The sequence below is a fragment of the Hemibagrus wyckioides genome, linkage group LG06, assembly GCF_019097595.1.
Source record: "Hemibagrus wyckioides isolate EC202008001 linkage group LG06, SWU_Hwy_1.0, whole genome shotgun sequence".
Classification (NCBI taxonomy): Eukaryota; Metazoa; Chordata; class Actinopteri; order Siluriformes; family Bagridae; genus Hemibagrus; species Hemibagrus wyckioides.
The window spans coordinates 44,795,023-44,810,885 of NC_080715.1; the positions used below are offsets into that span (position 1 = coordinate 44,795,023).

The 15,863-nt window shown below is 43.0% G+C and overlaps 1 protein-coding gene across 7 annotated transcripts in view; it reads right to left on the reverse strand.

Moving 5' to 3' along the window:
* ptprk (protein tyrosine phosphatase receptor type K) overlaps positions 1 to 15,863 on the reverse strand; it is a 185,983-nt gene that overhangs the window by 121,550 nt on the left and 48,570 nt on the right. For all 7 annotated transcript variants that reach the window (XM_058391220.1, XM_058391221.1, XM_058391222.1 and 4 more), the window contains one exon: positions 15,370 to 15,492. In XM_058391220.1, the coding sequence (XP_058247203.1) occupies positions 15,370 to 15,492 (123 nt within the window). The remainder of the gene's footprint in view (positions 1 to 15,369; positions 15,493 to 15,863) is intronic.

A 15,863-nucleotide genomic window follows, 5' to 3' on the forward strand; every position in this document is an offset into this window, starting at 1 on the left:
GTATTGTGTAGTGTAGTGGTGTGTGTAGTGTAGTGTAGTGGTGTGTGTAGTGTAGTGTAGTGGTGTGTGTAGTGTAGTGTAGTGGTGTGTGTAGTGTAGTGTAGTGGTGTGTGTAGTGTAGTGTAGTGGTGTGTGTTGTGTAGTGTAGTGGTGTGTAGTGTAGTGTAGTGTAGTGTAGTGTAGTGTAGTGTAGTGTAGTGGTGTGTGTAGTGTAGTGGTGTGTGTAGTGTAGTGTAGTGTAGTGGTGTGTGTTGTGTAGTGTAGTGGTGTGTGTTGTGTAGTGTAGTGGTGTGTGTTGTGTAGTGTAGTGGTGTGTGTAGTGTAGTGTAGTGGTGTGTGTAGTGTAGTGTAGTGGTGTGTGTAGTGTAGTGTAGTGGTGTGTGTTGTGTAGTGTAGTGTAGTGGTGTGTGTAGTGGTGTGTGTAGTGTAGTGGTGTGTGTAGTGTAGTGTAGTGGTGTGTGTAGTGTAGTGTAGTGGTGTGTAGTGTAGTGTAGTGTAGTGTGTAGTGTAGTGTAGTGGTGTGTAGTGTAGTGTAGTGTAGTGGTGTGTGTAGTGTAGTGTAGTGGTGTGTGTAGTGTAGTGGTGTGTATTGTGGTGTGGTGTGTATTGTGTAGTGTAGTGGTGTGTGTTGTGTAGTGTAGTAGTGTAGTGGTGTGTATTGTGGTGTGGTGTATATTGTGTAGTGTAGTGGTGTGTGTTGTGTAGTGTAGTAGTGTAGTGGTGTGTGTTGTGTAGTGGTGTGTGTTGTGGTGTGTATTGTGTAGTGTAGTGGTGTGTGTTGTGTAGTGTAGTGGTGTGTGTTGTGTAGTGTAGTGGTGTGTGTAGTGTAGTGTAGTGGTGTGTGTTGTGTAGTGTAGTAGTGTAGTGGTGTGTGTAGTGTAGTGGTGTGTGTTGTGTAGTGTAGTGGTGTGTGTAGTGTAGTGTAGTGGTGTGTGTAGTGTAGTGTAGTGTAGTGGTGTGTGTAGTGTAGTGGTGTGTGTAGTGTAGTGTAGTGGTGTGTGTAGTGTAGTGTAGTGGTGTGTGTAGTGTAGTGGTGTGTGTAGTGTAGTGTAGTGGTGTGTGTTGTGTAGTGTAGTGGTGTGTGTAGTGTAGTGTAGTGGTGTGTGTAGTGTAGTGGTGTGGTGTGTGTAGTGTAGTGTAGTGGTGTGTAGTGTAGTGTAGTGTAGTGTAGTGGTGTGTGTAGTGTAGTGTAGTGTAGTGTAGTGGTGTGTAGTGTAGTGTAGTGTAGTGTAGTGGTGTGTGTAGTGTAGTGTAGTGGTGTGTAGTGTAGTGTAGTGTAGTGTAGTGGTGTGTAGTGTAGTGTAGTGTAGTGTAGTGGTGTGTGTAGTGTAGTGTAGTGGTGTGTGTAGTGTAGTGTAGTGGTGTGTAGTGTAGTGTAGTGTAGTGTAGTGGTGTGTAGTGTAGTGTAGTGTAGTGTAGTGGTGTGTGTAGTGTAGTGTAGTGTAGTGTAGTGTAGTGGTGTGTGTAGTGTAGTGTAGTGGTGTGTGTAGTGTAGTGTAGTGGTGTGTGTAGTGTAGTGGTGTGTATTGTGGTGTGGTGTGTATTGTGTAGTGTAGTGGTGTGTGTTGTGTAGTGTAGTAGTGTAGTGGTGTGTATTGTGGTGTGGTGTATATTGTGTAGTGTAGTGGTGTGTGTTGTGTAGTGTAGTAGTGTAGTGGTGTGTGTTGTGGTGTGTATTGTGTAGTGTAGTGGTGTGTGTTGTGTAGTGTAGTGGTGTGTGTAGTGTAGTGTAGTGGTGTGTGTAGTGTAGTGTAGTGTAGTGGTGTGTGTAGTGTAGTGTAGTGGTGTGTGTAGTGGTGTGTGTAGTGTAGTGTAGTGGTGTGTGTTGTGTAGTGGTGTGTGTAGTGTGGTGTAGTGGTGTGTGTAGTGTAGTGGTGTGTGCAGTGTAGTGTAGTGGTGTGTGTAGTGTAGTGGTGTGTGTAGTGTAGTGGTGTGTGTTGTGTAGTGTAGTGGTGTGTGTTCTGTAGTGTAGTAGTGTAGTGGTGTGTGTAGTGTAGTGGTGTGTGTAGTGTAGTGGTGTGTGTTGTGTAGTGTAGTGGTGTGTGTTCTGTAGTGTAGTAGTGTAGTGTTGTGTAGTGGTGTGTGTTGTGTTGTGGTGTGTGTTGTGTAGTGTGTTGTGTAGTGTAGTAGTGTAGTGTTGTGTAGTGGTGTGTGTTGTGTTGTGGTGTGTGTTGTGTAGTGTGTTGTGTAGTGTAGTGTGTTGTGTAGTGTAGTGGTGTGTGTTGTGTAGTGTAGTGGTGTGTGTAGTGTAGTGGTGTGTATTGTGTATTGTAGTGGTGTGTGTTGTGTAGTGTTGTGTGTTGTGTAGTGGTGTGTGTAGTGTAGTGTTGTGTGTTGTGTAGTGTAGTGGTGTGTGTAGTGGTGTGTGTAGTGTAGTGGTGTGTGTTGTGTAGTGTAGTGGTGTGTGTTGTGGTGTGTATTGTGTAGAGTAGTGGTGTGTGTTGTGTAGTGTAGTAGTGTAGTGTTGTGTAGTGGTGTGTATTGTGTTGTGTAGTGGTGTGTGTAGTGTAGTGGTGTGTGTTGTGTAGTGTAGTGGTGTCTGGTGTAGTGGTGTGTGTTGTGTAGTGTAGTAGTGTAGTGGTGTGTATTGTGTAGTGTAGTGGTGTGTGTAGTGTAGTGGTGTGTGTAGTGTAGTGGTGTGTGTTGTGTAGTGTAGTGGTGTGTGTAGTGGTGTGTGTTGTGTAGTGTAGAGGTGTGTGTAGTGTAGTGTAGGTGTGTTTTGTGTAGTGTTGTGTGTTGTGTAGTGTAGTGGTGTGTGTTGTGTAGTGTAGTGGTGTGGTGTGTGTAGTGTAGTGGTGTGTGTAGTGTAGTGGTGTGTGTTGTGTAGTGTAGTGGTGTGTGTAGTGTAGTGGTGTGTGTTGTGTAGTGTAGTGGTGTGTATTGTGTAGAGTAGTGGTGTGTGTTGTGTAGTGTAGTAGTGTAGTGTTGTGTAGTGGTGTGTGTTGTGTAGTGTAGTGTGTTGTGTAGTGTAGTGGTGTGTGTTGTGTAGTGTAGTAGTGTAGTGTAGTGGTGTGTTGTGTAGTGTTGTGTAGTGGTGTGTGTTGTGTATTGTGTAGTGGTGTGTGTTGTGTAGTGGTGTGTAGTGGTGTGTGTTGTGTAGCAGTGTAGTGTATTGTGTAGTGGTGTGTGTTGTGTAGTGTAGTGTGTGTTGTGTATTGTGTTGTGTAGTGGTGTGTGTTGTGTATTGTGTAGTGGTGTGTGTTGTGTAGTGTTGTGGTGTGTGTTGTGTAGTGTAGTGGTGTGTGTTGTGTATTGTGTTGTGTAGTGGTGTGTTGTGTAGTGGTGTGTAGTGGTGTGTGTTGTGTAGCAGTGTAGTGTATTGTGTAGTGGTGTGTGTTGTGTAGTGTAGTGGTGTGTGTTGTGTATTGTGTTGTGTAGTGGTGTGTGTTGTGTATTGTGTAGTGGTGTGTGTTGTGTAGTGTTGTGGTGTGTGTTGTGTAGTGTAGTGGTGTGTGTTGTGTATTGTGTTGTGTAGTGGTGTGTGTTGTGTATTGTGTTGTGTAGTGGTGTGTGTTGTGTATTGTGTAGTGGTGTGTGTTGTGTAGTGTTGTGGTGTGTGTTGTGTAGTGTAGTGGTGTGTGTTGTGTATTGTATTGTGTAGTGGTGTGTGTTGTGTAGTGGTGTGTAGTGGTGTGTGTGTGTAGTGTGTGTGTGTGTGTAGTGGTGTGTGTAGTGTAGTGTAGTGGTGTGTGTAGTGTATTGTGGTAGTGTAGTGGTGTGTGTTGTGGTGTAGTGGTGTGTGTTGTGTAGTGTTGTGGTGTGTGTTGTGTAGTGTAGTGGTGTGTGTTGTGTATTGTGTTGTGTAGTGGTGTGTGTTGTAGTGTAGTGGTGTGGTGTAGTGTAGTGGTGTGTTGTGTAGTGTAGTGGTGTGTTGTGTATTGTGTTGTGTAGTGTGTGTGTTGTGTATTGTGTAGTGGTGTGTTGTGTAGTGTAGTGGTGTGTGTTGTGTATTGTGTTGTGTAGTGGTGTGTGTTGTGTATTGTGTAGTGGTGTGTTGTGTAGTGTTGTGGTGTGTGTTGTGTAGTGTAGTGGTGTGTTGTGTATTGTGTTGTGTAGTGTGTGTGTTGTGTATTGTGTAGTGGTGTGTTGTGTAGTGTAGTGGTGTGTGTTGTGTATTGTGTTGTGTAGTGGTGTGTGTTGTGTATTGTGTAGTGGTGTGTTGTGTAGTGTTGTGGTGTGTGTTGTATAGTGTAGTGGTGTGTGTTGTGTATTGTGTTGTGCAGTGGTGTGTGTTGTGTAGGTGTGTGTATTGTGTATTGTGTAGTGGTGTGTGTTGTGTATTGTGTAGTGTAGTGGTGTGTGTAGTGTAGTGGTGTGTGTTGTGTAGTGGTGTGTGTTGTGTAGTGTAGTGGTGTGTGTAGTGTAGTGTAGTGGTGTGTGTAGTGTAGTGTAGTGGTGTGTGTAGTGTAGTGGTGTGTGTAGTGTAGTGGTGTGTGTAGTGTAGTGTAGTGGTGTGTGTAGTGGTGTGTGTAGTGTAGTGGTGTGTGTAGTGGTGTGTGTAGTGTAGTGTAGTGGTGTGTGTAGTGTAGTGGTGTGGTGTGTGTAGTGGTGTGTGTAGTGTAGTGTAGTGTAGTGGTGTGTGTAGTGTAGTGTAGTGTAGTGTAGTGGTGTGTGTAGTGTAGTGTAGTGGTGTGTGTAGTGTAGTGTAGTGTAGTGTAGTGTAGTGTAGTGGTGTGTGTAGTGTAGTGTAGTGTAGTGTAGTGGTGTGGTGTGTGTAGTGTAGTGTAGTGTAGTGGTGTGTGTAGTGTAGTGTAGTGTTGTGTGTGTTGTGTGTGTGTAGTGTAGTGTGTGTAGTGTAGTGTGTGTGTAGTGTGTGTAGTGGTGTGTATTGTGTTGTGTAGTGGTGTGTGTGTTGTGTAGTGTAGTGTGTGTGTGTTGTGTGTGTAGTGTAGTGGTGTTGTGTAGTGGTGTGTATTGTGTAGTGTAGTGGTGTGTGTAGTGTAGTGTGTGTGTATTGTGTAGTGTAGTGGTGTGTTGTGTAGTGTTGTGGTGGGTGTTGTATAGTGTAGTGGTGTGTGTTGTGTATTGTGTTGTGTAGTGGTGTGTGTAATGTAGTAGTGTAAGGTTGTGTGGTGGTGTGTGTAATGTAGTGGTGTGTATTAGTGTGGTGTAGTGTTGTGTCATAGTGTAGTGTTGTGTAGTGTAGTGGTGTGTGTTGTGTAGTGTTGTGTGTTGTGTAGTGTAGTGGTGTGTGTTGTGTAGTGTAGTGGTGTGGTGTGTGTAGTGTAGTGGTGTGTGTAGTGTAGTGGTGTGTGTTGTGTAGTGGTGTGTGTTGTGTAGTGTAGTGGTGTGTGTAGTGTAGTGGTGTGTGTTGTGTAGTGTAGTGGTGTGTATTGTGTAGAGTAGTGGTGTGTGTTGTGTAGTGTAGTGGTGTGTGTTGTGTAGTGTAGTGGTGTGTGTTGTGTAGTGTAGTAGTGTAGTGGTGTGTGTTGTGTAGTGTTGTATAGTGTAGTGGTGTGTAGTAGTGTAGTGTAGTGTTGTGTAGTGCTGTGTCGTAGTGTAGTGTTGTGTAGTGTAGTGGTGTGTGTTGTGTTGTGTCGTAGTGTAGTGTTGTGTAGTGTAGTGGTGTGTGTTGTGTCGTAGTGTAGTGTTGTGTAGTGTAGTGGTGTGTGTAGTGTAGTGTTGTGTAGTGTAGTGGTGTGTGTTGTGTCGTAGTGTAGTGTTGTGTAGTGTAGTGGTGTGTGTTGTGTAGTGTTGTGTAGTGTAGTGGTGTGTGTTGTGTCGTAGTGTAGTGTTGTGTAGTGTAGTGGTGTGTGTTGTGTCATAGTGTAGTGTTGTGTAGTGTAGTGGTGTGTGTTGTGTAGTGTTGTGTAGTGTAGTGGTGTGTGTTGTGTAGTGTAGTGGTGTGTGTTGTGTAGTGGTGTGTGTTGTGTAGTGTAGTGGTGTGTGTTGTGTAGTGTAGTAGTGTAGTGTAGTGGTGTGTGTAGTGTAGTGGTGTGTGTAGTGTAGTGGTGTGTATTGTGTAGTGTAGTGGTGTGTGTAGTGTAGTGGTGTGTATTGTGTATTGTAGTGGTGTGTGTTGTGTAGTGTAGTGTTGTGTAGTGTAGTGGTGTGTGTAGTGTAGTGTGTAGTGTAGTGGTGTGTGTTGTGTAGTGTTGTGTAGTGTAGTGGTGTGTTGTGTCGTAGTGTAGTGTTGTGTAGTGTAGTGGTGTGTGTTGTGTCGTAGTGTAGTGTTGTGTAGTGTAGTGGTGTGTGTTGTGTAGTGTTGTGTAGTGTAGTGGTGTGTGTTGTGTAGTGTTGTGTAGTGTAGTGGTGTGTGTTGTGTCATAGTGTAGTGTTGTGTAGTGTAGTGGTGTGTGTTGTGTCGTAGTGTAGTGTTGTGTAGTGTAGTGTTGTGTGTTGTGTAGTGTTGTGTAGTGTAGTGGTGTGTGTTGTGTAGTGTAGTGGTGTGTGTTGTGTAGTGTTGTGTAGTGTAGTGGTGTGTGTTGTGTCATAGTGTAGTATTGTGTAGTGTAGTGGTGTGTGTTGTGTTGTGTCATAGTGTAGTGTAGTGGTGTGTGTTGTGTCGTAGTGTAGTGTTGTGTAGTGTAGTGGTGTGTGTTGTGTCATAGTGTAGTGTTGTGTAGTGTAGTGGTGTGTGTTGTGTAGTGTAGTGGTGTGTGTTGTGTAGTGTTGTGTAGTGTAGTGGTGTGTGTTGTGTAGTGTTGTATAGTGTAGTGGTGTGTTGTGTAGTGTTGTGTAGTGGTGTGTGTTGTGTATTGTGTAGTGGTGTGTGTTGTGTAGTGGTGTGTAGTGGTGTGTGTTGTGTAGCAGTGTAGTGTATTGTGTAGTGGTGTATGTTGTGTAGTGTAGTGGTGTGTGTTGTGTATTGTGTTGTGTAGTGGTGTGTGTTGTGTTTTGTGTAGTGGTGTGTGTTGTGTAGTGTTGTGGTGTGTGTTGTGTAGTGTAGTGGTGTGTGTTGTGTATTGTGTTGTGTAGTGGTGTGTGTTGTGTATTGTGTAGTGGTGTGTTGTGTAGTGTTGTGGTGTGTGTTGTGTAGTGTAGTGGTGTGTTGTGTAGTGTAGTGGTGTGTGTAGTGTAGTGGTGTTGTGTATTGTGTAGTGGTGTGTTGTGTAGTGTAGTGGTGTGTGTTGTGTATTGTGTTGTGTAGTGGTGTGTGTTGTGTATTGTGTAGTGGTGTGTGTGTAGTGTGTGGTGTGTGTTGTATAGTGTAGTGGTGTGTGTTGTGTATTGTGTTGTGCAGTGGTGTGTGTTGTGTAGGTGTGTGTATTGTGTATTGTGTAGTGGTGTGTGTTGTGTATTGTGTAGTGTAGTGGTGTGTGTAATGTAGTGGTGTGTAGTGTAGTGTAGTGGTGTGTGTAGTGTAGTGTAGTGTAGTGTAGTGGTGTGTGTAGTGTAGTGTAGTGGTGTGTGTAGTGTAGTGTAGTGGTGTGTGTAGTGTAGTGTAGTGGTGTGTGTTGTGTATTGTGTAGTGTAGTGGTGTGTGTAATGTAGTGGTGTGTAGTAGTGTAGTGGTGTGTGTAGTGTAGTGTAGTGGTGTGTGTAGTGTAGTGTAGTGTAGTGTAGTGGTGTGTGTAGTGTAGTGTAGTGGTGTGTGTAGTGTAGTGGTGTGTGTAGTGTAGTGTAGTGGTGTGTGTAGTGTAGTGGTGTGTGTAGTGTAGTGTAGTGGTGTGTGTAATGTAGTGGTGTGTAGTAGTGTAGTGGTGTGTGTAGTGTAGTGTAGTGGTGTGTGTAGTGTAGTGTAGTGTAGTGTAGTGTAGTGGTGTGTGTAGTGTAGTGTAGTGTAGTGGTGTGGTGTGTGTAGTGTAGTGTAGTGTAGTGGTGTGTGTTGTGTAGTGTAGTGGTGTGGTGTGTGTAGTGTAGTGGTGTGTGTAGTGTAGTGTAGTGTAGTGTAGTGGTGTGTGTTGTGTATTGTGTTGTGTAGTGGTGTGTATTGTGTTGTGTAGTGGTGTGTGTTGTGTATTGTGTAGTGGTGTGTTGTGTATTGTGTAGTGGTGTGTTGTGTATTGTGTAGTGGTGTGTGTTGTGTATTGTGTTGTGTAGTGGTGTGTATTGTGTTGTGTAGTGGTGTGTGTTGTGTATTGTGTAGTGGTGTGTTGTGTTGTGTAGTGGTGTGTTGTGTAGTGTTGTGGTGGGTGTTGTATAGTGTAGTGGTGTGTGTTGTGTATTGTGTTGTGTAGTGGTGTGTGTAATGTAGTAGTGTAAGGTTGTGTAGTAGTGTGTGTAATGTAGTGGTGTGTAGTAGTGTAGTGTAGTGTTGTGTAGTGTTGTGTAGTGTAGTGGTGTGTGTTGTGTTGTGTCGTAGTGTAGTGTTGTGTAGTGTAGTGGTGTGTGTTGTGTTGTGTCGTAGTGTAGTGTTGTGTAGTGTAGTGGTGTGTGTTGTGTTGTGTCGTAGTGTAGTGTTGTGTAGTGTAGTGGGGTGTGTAGTGTAGTGGTGTGTGTTGTGTTGTGTCGTAGTGTAGTGTTGTGTAGTGTAGTGGTGTGTGTTGTGTCGTAGTGTAGTGTTGTGTAGTGTAGTGGTGTGTGTTGTGTAGTGTTGTGTAGTGTAGTGGTGTGTGTTGTGTCGTAGTGTAGTGTTGTGTAGTGTAGTGGTGTGTGTTGTGTCGTAGTGTAGTGTTGTGTAGTGTAGTGGTGTGTGTTGTGTAGTGTTGTGTAGTGTAGTGGTGTGTGTTGTGTAGTGTTGTGTAGTGTAGTGGTGTGTGTTGTGTCGTAGTGTAGTGTTGTGTAGTGTAGTGGTGTGTGTTGTGTAGTGTTGTGTAGTGTAGTGGTGTGTGTTGTGTCGTAGTGTAGTGTTGTGTAGTGTAGTGGTGTGTGTTGTGTAGTGTTGTGTAGTGTAGTGGTGTGTGTTGTGTCGTAGTGTAGTGTTGTGTAGTGTAGTGGTGTGTGTAGTGTAGTGTTGTGTAGTGTAGTGGTGTGTGTTGTGTCGTAGTGTAGTGTTGTGTAGTGTAGTGGTGTGTGTTGTGTCGTAGTGTAGTGTTGTGTAGTGTAGTGGTGTGTGTTGTGTAGTGTTGTGTAGTGTAGTGGTGTGTGTTGTGTCGTAGTGTAGTGTTGTGTAGTGTAGTGGTGTGTGTTGTGTCGTAGTGTAGTGTTGTGTAGTGTAGTGGTGTGTGTTGTGTAGTGTTGTGTAGTGTAGTGGTGTGTGTTGTGTAGTGTAGTGGTGTGTGTTGTGTAGTGTTGTGTAGTGTAGTGGTGTGTGTTGTGTAGTGTTGTGTAGTGTAGTGGTGTGTGTTGTGTCGTAGTGTAGTGTTGTGTAGTGTAGTGGTGTGTGTAGTGTAGTGTTGTGTAGTGTAGTGGTGTGTGTTGTGTCGTAGTGTAGTGTTGTGTAGTGTAGTGGTGTGTGTTGTGTCGTAGTGTAGTGTTGTGTAGTGTAGTGGTGTGTGTTGTGTTGTGTCGTAGTGTAGTGTTGTGTAGTGGTGTGTGTTGTGTTGTGTAGCAGTGTGTAGTAGATGAAGCTCCTCACACTGTATTTGAAGTGAAATGTAAATAACGAGGCTCCAGACGTCAGAGACTCAAAACTCAGAGCTGAACAGATTTGGGTTAAAAAAATGAAGTGTTTTAGCCAAAAACTTTCTCTCTCTCCTCCCCCTCTCCCCCTCCCCCCCGGCAGGAAAACAAGAGAGTGGAAGTGTTCTGATGAATAATTTCGGACGTGTATTCCGTTCCTCATCTCTCTTTCCCTCTGTTGTGTTGGTTCAGGCCTGAATCCAAGCTCACTAATTAGTCTCAGTGTCTTGATTAGACAGCGCAGCCAATCAAAGGCATTTAAATAATCCAGCAGCGCGTCAGGCAAACAAACCCTCGCGTAAACCCCGCGCTGCTACTGCTCTCCAGATCAGACCTGGCCTCCTGAGAACCGCAGCACAGTCTCCGCCCCCTTTCCCCTTCCCTCACGTCACGTCCTCGAGTTCTAACGCCAGTCTGATGCTAACGACTCCGATCAGTTTCTCTTTAAAAGCTCTGTTTATTTCAACGAAAATGAATTCTAATAAAAGACGATTAACGTGTGTGTGTGTGTTCTGTGGTTTTTGAGTCATTCTTGTTGTGTGTGTGTGTGTGTGTGTGTGTGTGTGTGTGTCATCAGATCGGATTGAACCAGAATCAAGAAGTGCTTGTGTGTATCTGCTGAACCTTCACACACTTTCACTCGCTCAGATTCATTAGATTTGGAGGGATCTGCTTCCAAGTTAATATTTTTTTAAATTATGATTAGCAGCCTGTCCATTTTTATTCACTTATCACAGCTTTAGCTTCAGCTAATGTTCACAACCTGAACATTTCTATACTCGCTTTATTCCTAATCAGGGACACGGGGATCTGCTGGAGCCTATCCCAGTACACAGTAGATGAAAGGCAGGGGTACACCCTGGACAGGTCACCAGTCCATCACATATAGACAACCACACACACTCACACTCACTCCTAAGGGCAATTTAGAATGACCAATCAACCTAACATACAGGTTTTTGGACTGTGGGAGGAAACCGGAGTACCCAGAGTAAACCCACGTAGGAACGGGGAGAACACGCAAACTCCACACAGAAAGACCCCTGCCTGTTCGAACCCAGGATTCAAACCCAGGACCTTCTTGCTGTAAGGCAACAGTGCTGACCACTAAACCACCGTGTTTAGTGGCTAATAAAAAAAAAAAAATTAAATAAATAAATAAATCTGGGTCTCCATGTCAGTAGAGGGGGAAGGGGGGTTCACTTACTTTTGAGCACTAGGTCTGTACGGAATTAATCACATTAAATATTTAACATTTGATCAGTAACAGTTTTTTTGTCATGTTATTTTTTTTTAAATAAATAAAATTTTAATTAATTTATGTGTAAACTCATATTTTGCAAGTTTATTTATTTATTTATTTTTTATTTATTTTTTTTTTTCAGACTAAAATAATTCGGTAAATAAAGGGAGGGAAAGCAGAGAGACACGACAGAGGCAGAAACACTTCATCATTATCTCCAGATGATTCTCGTCATGGAATGAAAGCCGGCGTGTCAGCCGCGTATCAAAACAAATGAGCTAGGTGTCATGGCCGCTGTCACACTTCCCTCTGCGAGACATCACAAGATGGCTGTCAGGCTCTCGTCTCTCCGCCCGTCTCTCTCTCCCACAATCCTCGGCTGTCAGCCTTCCTCCCGTTCGCCTTGCAGGAAGACGCTTCTTTTTGGTTGCTTTTTCTTTTTCCGCAAAAAATCAAAGGTTAAAGCGCTGGTTCTAATCACGTTACATTTTTAGCCGTGTTTAGCGTGTGGGTAGAAACGACTACCCATGATGCCTCACACGAGCAAAACAGAAAGGGTTTAATACGTGGCTGGTGGAACCCGGCTACATCTGAACGTTAAACGTGCTAGCGGTCTCACAGCATCTCTCTCTCCTTCCTCTCGTTCTTTACTGACCCACATTATGTCCGGTTTCCACTTCCTCTGAGAGGACACCGTCTCTGTCCCCCGCGTACGGATGTTCTGAGAGATGTAGAGCGTAACATGGCTGCTCAAGTGGAAACTCCTCAAGTGCTCCTGCTGCTAGCGTTAGCGTTCTCGGAGTCAGGGCTAGCAGAAGGAGCAGGTGATTGCTGATGCGTTTCTGAGGATGTTAGCACTGTTGCTTCTAGTTGTGAAACCTTTACCTTGTTAAAAACAACTATTTTAACTAACCTACAACACACACGATTCAGTCCAACACCATAAACACATAAAATATCAACTTATTAAAGACACATTAGCATCAAACCTGAACAATGCTAATAATAGCTAATAATGTGCTGTGCTAGCTGAGGTCAAATCACACCAGTGCTAACAACAGTGTCAAAAATCATCAATAATATTCTGCTAGCACTCAGTCAGAACTATGCTAATGTGCTAGAACAGAATCTGATCTACGCTAATGTGCTAGTAGAGAATCTGATCTACGCTAATGTGCTAGAACAGAATCTGATCTATGCTAATGTGCTAGTAGAAAATCTTATCTATGCTAATGTGCTAGAATAAAATTTGATGTATGCTAATGTGCTAGAATAAAATTTGATGTATGCTAATGTGCTAGAATAAAATTTGATGTATGCTAATGTGCTAGAATAAAATTTGATGTATGCTAATGTGCTAGAATAAAATTTGATGTATGCTAATGTGCTAGAATAAAATTTGATGTATGCTAATGTGCTAGAATGGTTTTGTGTTTCATTTTCCCTCAACAAGAAACTGAGCTTCAGTTTCCTCTTTAGCGAAACTGTTACAGTATTTATATGTGCTTTTGTTTATGACATTTGAGTGTTTTTACTGACTTACATTCTTTTACTTATTTCTTATTTAAAAACATATTTTCAAACTTTGATTTACATTTAAAACCAATCCAGGTAGCACAGCAAGCTAGTTTGACACATAAGGTCTCAGGTGACCCCATGACCCCAATCATGAGAGTGAAGTGAAAACAGCGTCAGATAAGAGAAATGCTAATACGTATAATGCTAGCATCAAATTAAACCACAACTAATGAAAAGTAGGACTGGATCTGGACTTGATCTAGGATCTGGTATTGATCGAGGATCTGGACTTGATCTAGAATCTGGACTTGATCTAGAATCTGGTCTTGATCTAGGATCTGGACTTGATCTAGGATCTGGACTTGATCTAGGATCTGGACTGGATTCCTTTCAAGGTTCCTTCTCCAGAACGTTCCATCGTTAACTCGTTCACGGGGGGTTTAAAGCTAAATCAGGCTAGCATGGTATCAGACATGGCTAATTTCTCCGCGTTTGTGGTAGGAGGGGAATTCTGTGGACTCAGGCGTATGTGTGGAAGATGTTTGGAAGATGAAGTACACTTGCAGGAAGGACAGTAAGGGAGTACAGCATGAACGTTTATCATGTTCTCCTGCTGCTACACAAGCAGAGGTTCTTGGCAGAAGAAATCCCAAACACCCCTCCACCTCCCCCACCCCCTCCCTCCATAGCTTTGCTATCTATCAGTCTGTCTTCTGTTCTGAATAGAAAATATTCCAACACACACTGTAGAGATCAGACGTTTACTGGAATTTGCCTCGTTTATTATGTTGTAATAAACAGAAGCGTTCTGGTTTAGCAGCAAGAGCGTTTCATTTCAGGACACACACACACACAAGTTTGTGAAGGTCTCGACTCAACGCCATGCTAATTATCTCTGAATGTTTCAGAGAAATCTGCAGAATGTTTAACTTCAAGTTAAAATATTTTGAATATTCATTATTCAAATGCTTGAATTTTTTTCCCAGTAAAACACCTTCAGAGCTCTAAAGAGAAGTTTCAGAAGAATTAGCATTAAAACAGACCAGTGCTAACACCAGACCCCATGTTCTCATGCTACAAAAGTTCTACCTGTATTCCTACATCGCTATAGTCCTCAGGACTCTAAATTCCTAGAACCTTATGTTCTCAGGAGTGCATTTCCTCAGGCCACGGCTTCCCCACGGATGTTCCCAGAACCTTTTATTTCTGAGGTCCTATTCTCCAGTACCCTATGTCTTAGGTTCCATATTTCAAGGAGCCTACATCATCAGGACCTGATACTTCCAGAACCTTAATTCCCAGTACTCTACACTCTGAATGTTCTGGATCCCCACAAACCCATGTTCCAACAGATATAATTTTCCAGAACTTTCTGTTCTCAGGTTCCATATTTCAAGAGCCCAAAGTTCTCAGGCTTCATTTTCACAGAAACCTATACTTCCAGGTCAGTATGTTCCTAGATTTCAAGGACCCTATATTCCACCGGGGCCTTTTTTTCCGGGCTATATATTTTGTGTTCTATTTTTCAAGAGCCCTACATTATCAGAGCCTTTAGAACCTATACAATCCCAGAACCCTTTAATCCCAGGATCCCATATTCCCAAGTCCCTTTCCAGCCCCATGTTCCCCAATTCTTTTTCATGTCCGCTGTGTTCTTAGGTTCTGAGTTCTAACATTGCCAGTTCCTAATGGTCCAGGTTCCATATTCTGATGGTTCTATGTTACTCGTAGGACTCGTTATTTAAAGCTCCATGTCCTAATCCCAGTATTATCTTGAGATCCCGTGTCCTGCTGTAAGTGTAACAGCTGTAACACTAAGATATAGTGTTAGGTTTTTGATGGAGACATGGTCACTCTGATTCTGCCTCAGAGCCGGTTCTCTTTAAAAACACCATTTATTTCCAGCGCTAGAACTCGGAATGGAAGGTAGCTCATTGCTAAATATATAAACCTAACACAAATTGTAATAAATTGTATTAAACTATGCTGTAAAGAAGCTTTTATCCCCTCGCACTCAGGGAACCTCGGCCTGGTGACCTTCCCCCGTCCCTGCGTGTGATTAATTACCTAATCTCGTCTTAATTAGGAAATTTACCTGCGAGTGAAAAGCACAGAAAAAAAGAAAAGCGTCTGGCTAAGTGTCGGAGAGGTGACCAGGCAAGGTCGAGCTTTCTCTTTCTTCCGCACGGTCACCTCCGACGATCAGAAGAGCTTTTAATTCCACAGCGTCTTTGTACCAGAAGTTTCATACAGCTACGGAAATGAGAAAAGCTCCTTTACCGTGTGAGAAATTATACAGGAAAAAAATGACCGATTACAGGAATGTGCTCTGTATTAGCGTGATAAGCTAGCTACATTAACGAGTCCAAGCTAAGAATCCATTTTACAGCTAATTTTAATACAGTGATGTGTTTACACTCAAAAAAAAGCCTTGAGCTTGCATATTACTCCTGCTAACGTAATTTACACTCCTCATCCGTGTGCTAATAATTACGACTTCGCGTGCTACGACTGACCTGCTAAATAACAACACTTTCTACAGACCTGGAATTTACATACAAGTGAAAAAAAGTGCCACAGAAACAAAGAAGATTAACGATTCTAATAACAGAGAAAAGATTACCGTCAGGACGACATAGTGCTAATTCAGAGCAGATTATGCGCTTAAAGAAGCAAAAGGATAACATCAGAAATGTGCATTTAAACAGTCATTGATTTCCAGAACATGTAGCATTAGCATCCGAGTGAAAATACAAATCATTACTGACCAAACAGTTCACCTAGAAACATCAACAAACCCAGTCCAGTGCTAATGTTGCTAGTTAGCTTCCTTAACCAGTTTCTCAAAATGGCCGAACTTCAGACTTGTTAGCGGTCCATGCTAAGTGTAACGCTGGTGTTATTTGAGCTGTTCTGTCTGTTTTTTAAATAATTTATCAGCACATTTGAGGGAAATGTCGACATTCTGGACCATTCTGTAATGGCAAGGCACTAGCTACGCTGCTAGCTCCAGACGCTAGCTAGCCTGCGCTCGGGGTTTCCTTGTTGCCTAGCAACAGTGTTCTCACAACCGGTTATACAAAAAGGGTTTTAATACCATTCTGACAATTTCGACTACACTCTGGAAACCTTTAGGTGTGTGTGTGTGTGTGTGTGTGTGTCACCTTGAGGCAGTTCAGGGGACAGGTAAGGAACTTCCTGAGCACTGACATGCGTCCAATCAAAATCATCGTATGGATCCTGTTGGTAATCACACTGCGCGGGTCCGTCATCGAACGAGCAACCACCTGGAAAACACACACACACACACACACACACACGGATAATGAGACACTTCTACGAGAAAAGTTACATGCTTATACACCAACCTGAGAGAAACACACTGCTGTCCTCCCTGTCTTATATATTCATCTCACAACACACACACACACACACACACACACACACACCACCCACAGAATAAACCTTCACTGACTTCTGCCGTCAGAGGGAAAAACTCCACCATCTGCATCAAGTTAGCTTTTTTAAAATAAATAAAAACAAATGTTTGAGCAGATTTTATTTTTTTAAAACATGAGAGCTGATTAAAAATGTTAAAAAAAAAAATCGAATCAGTCGTATTAATCAATCACTTTCAGAAAATTAGCAGGTGATGCTA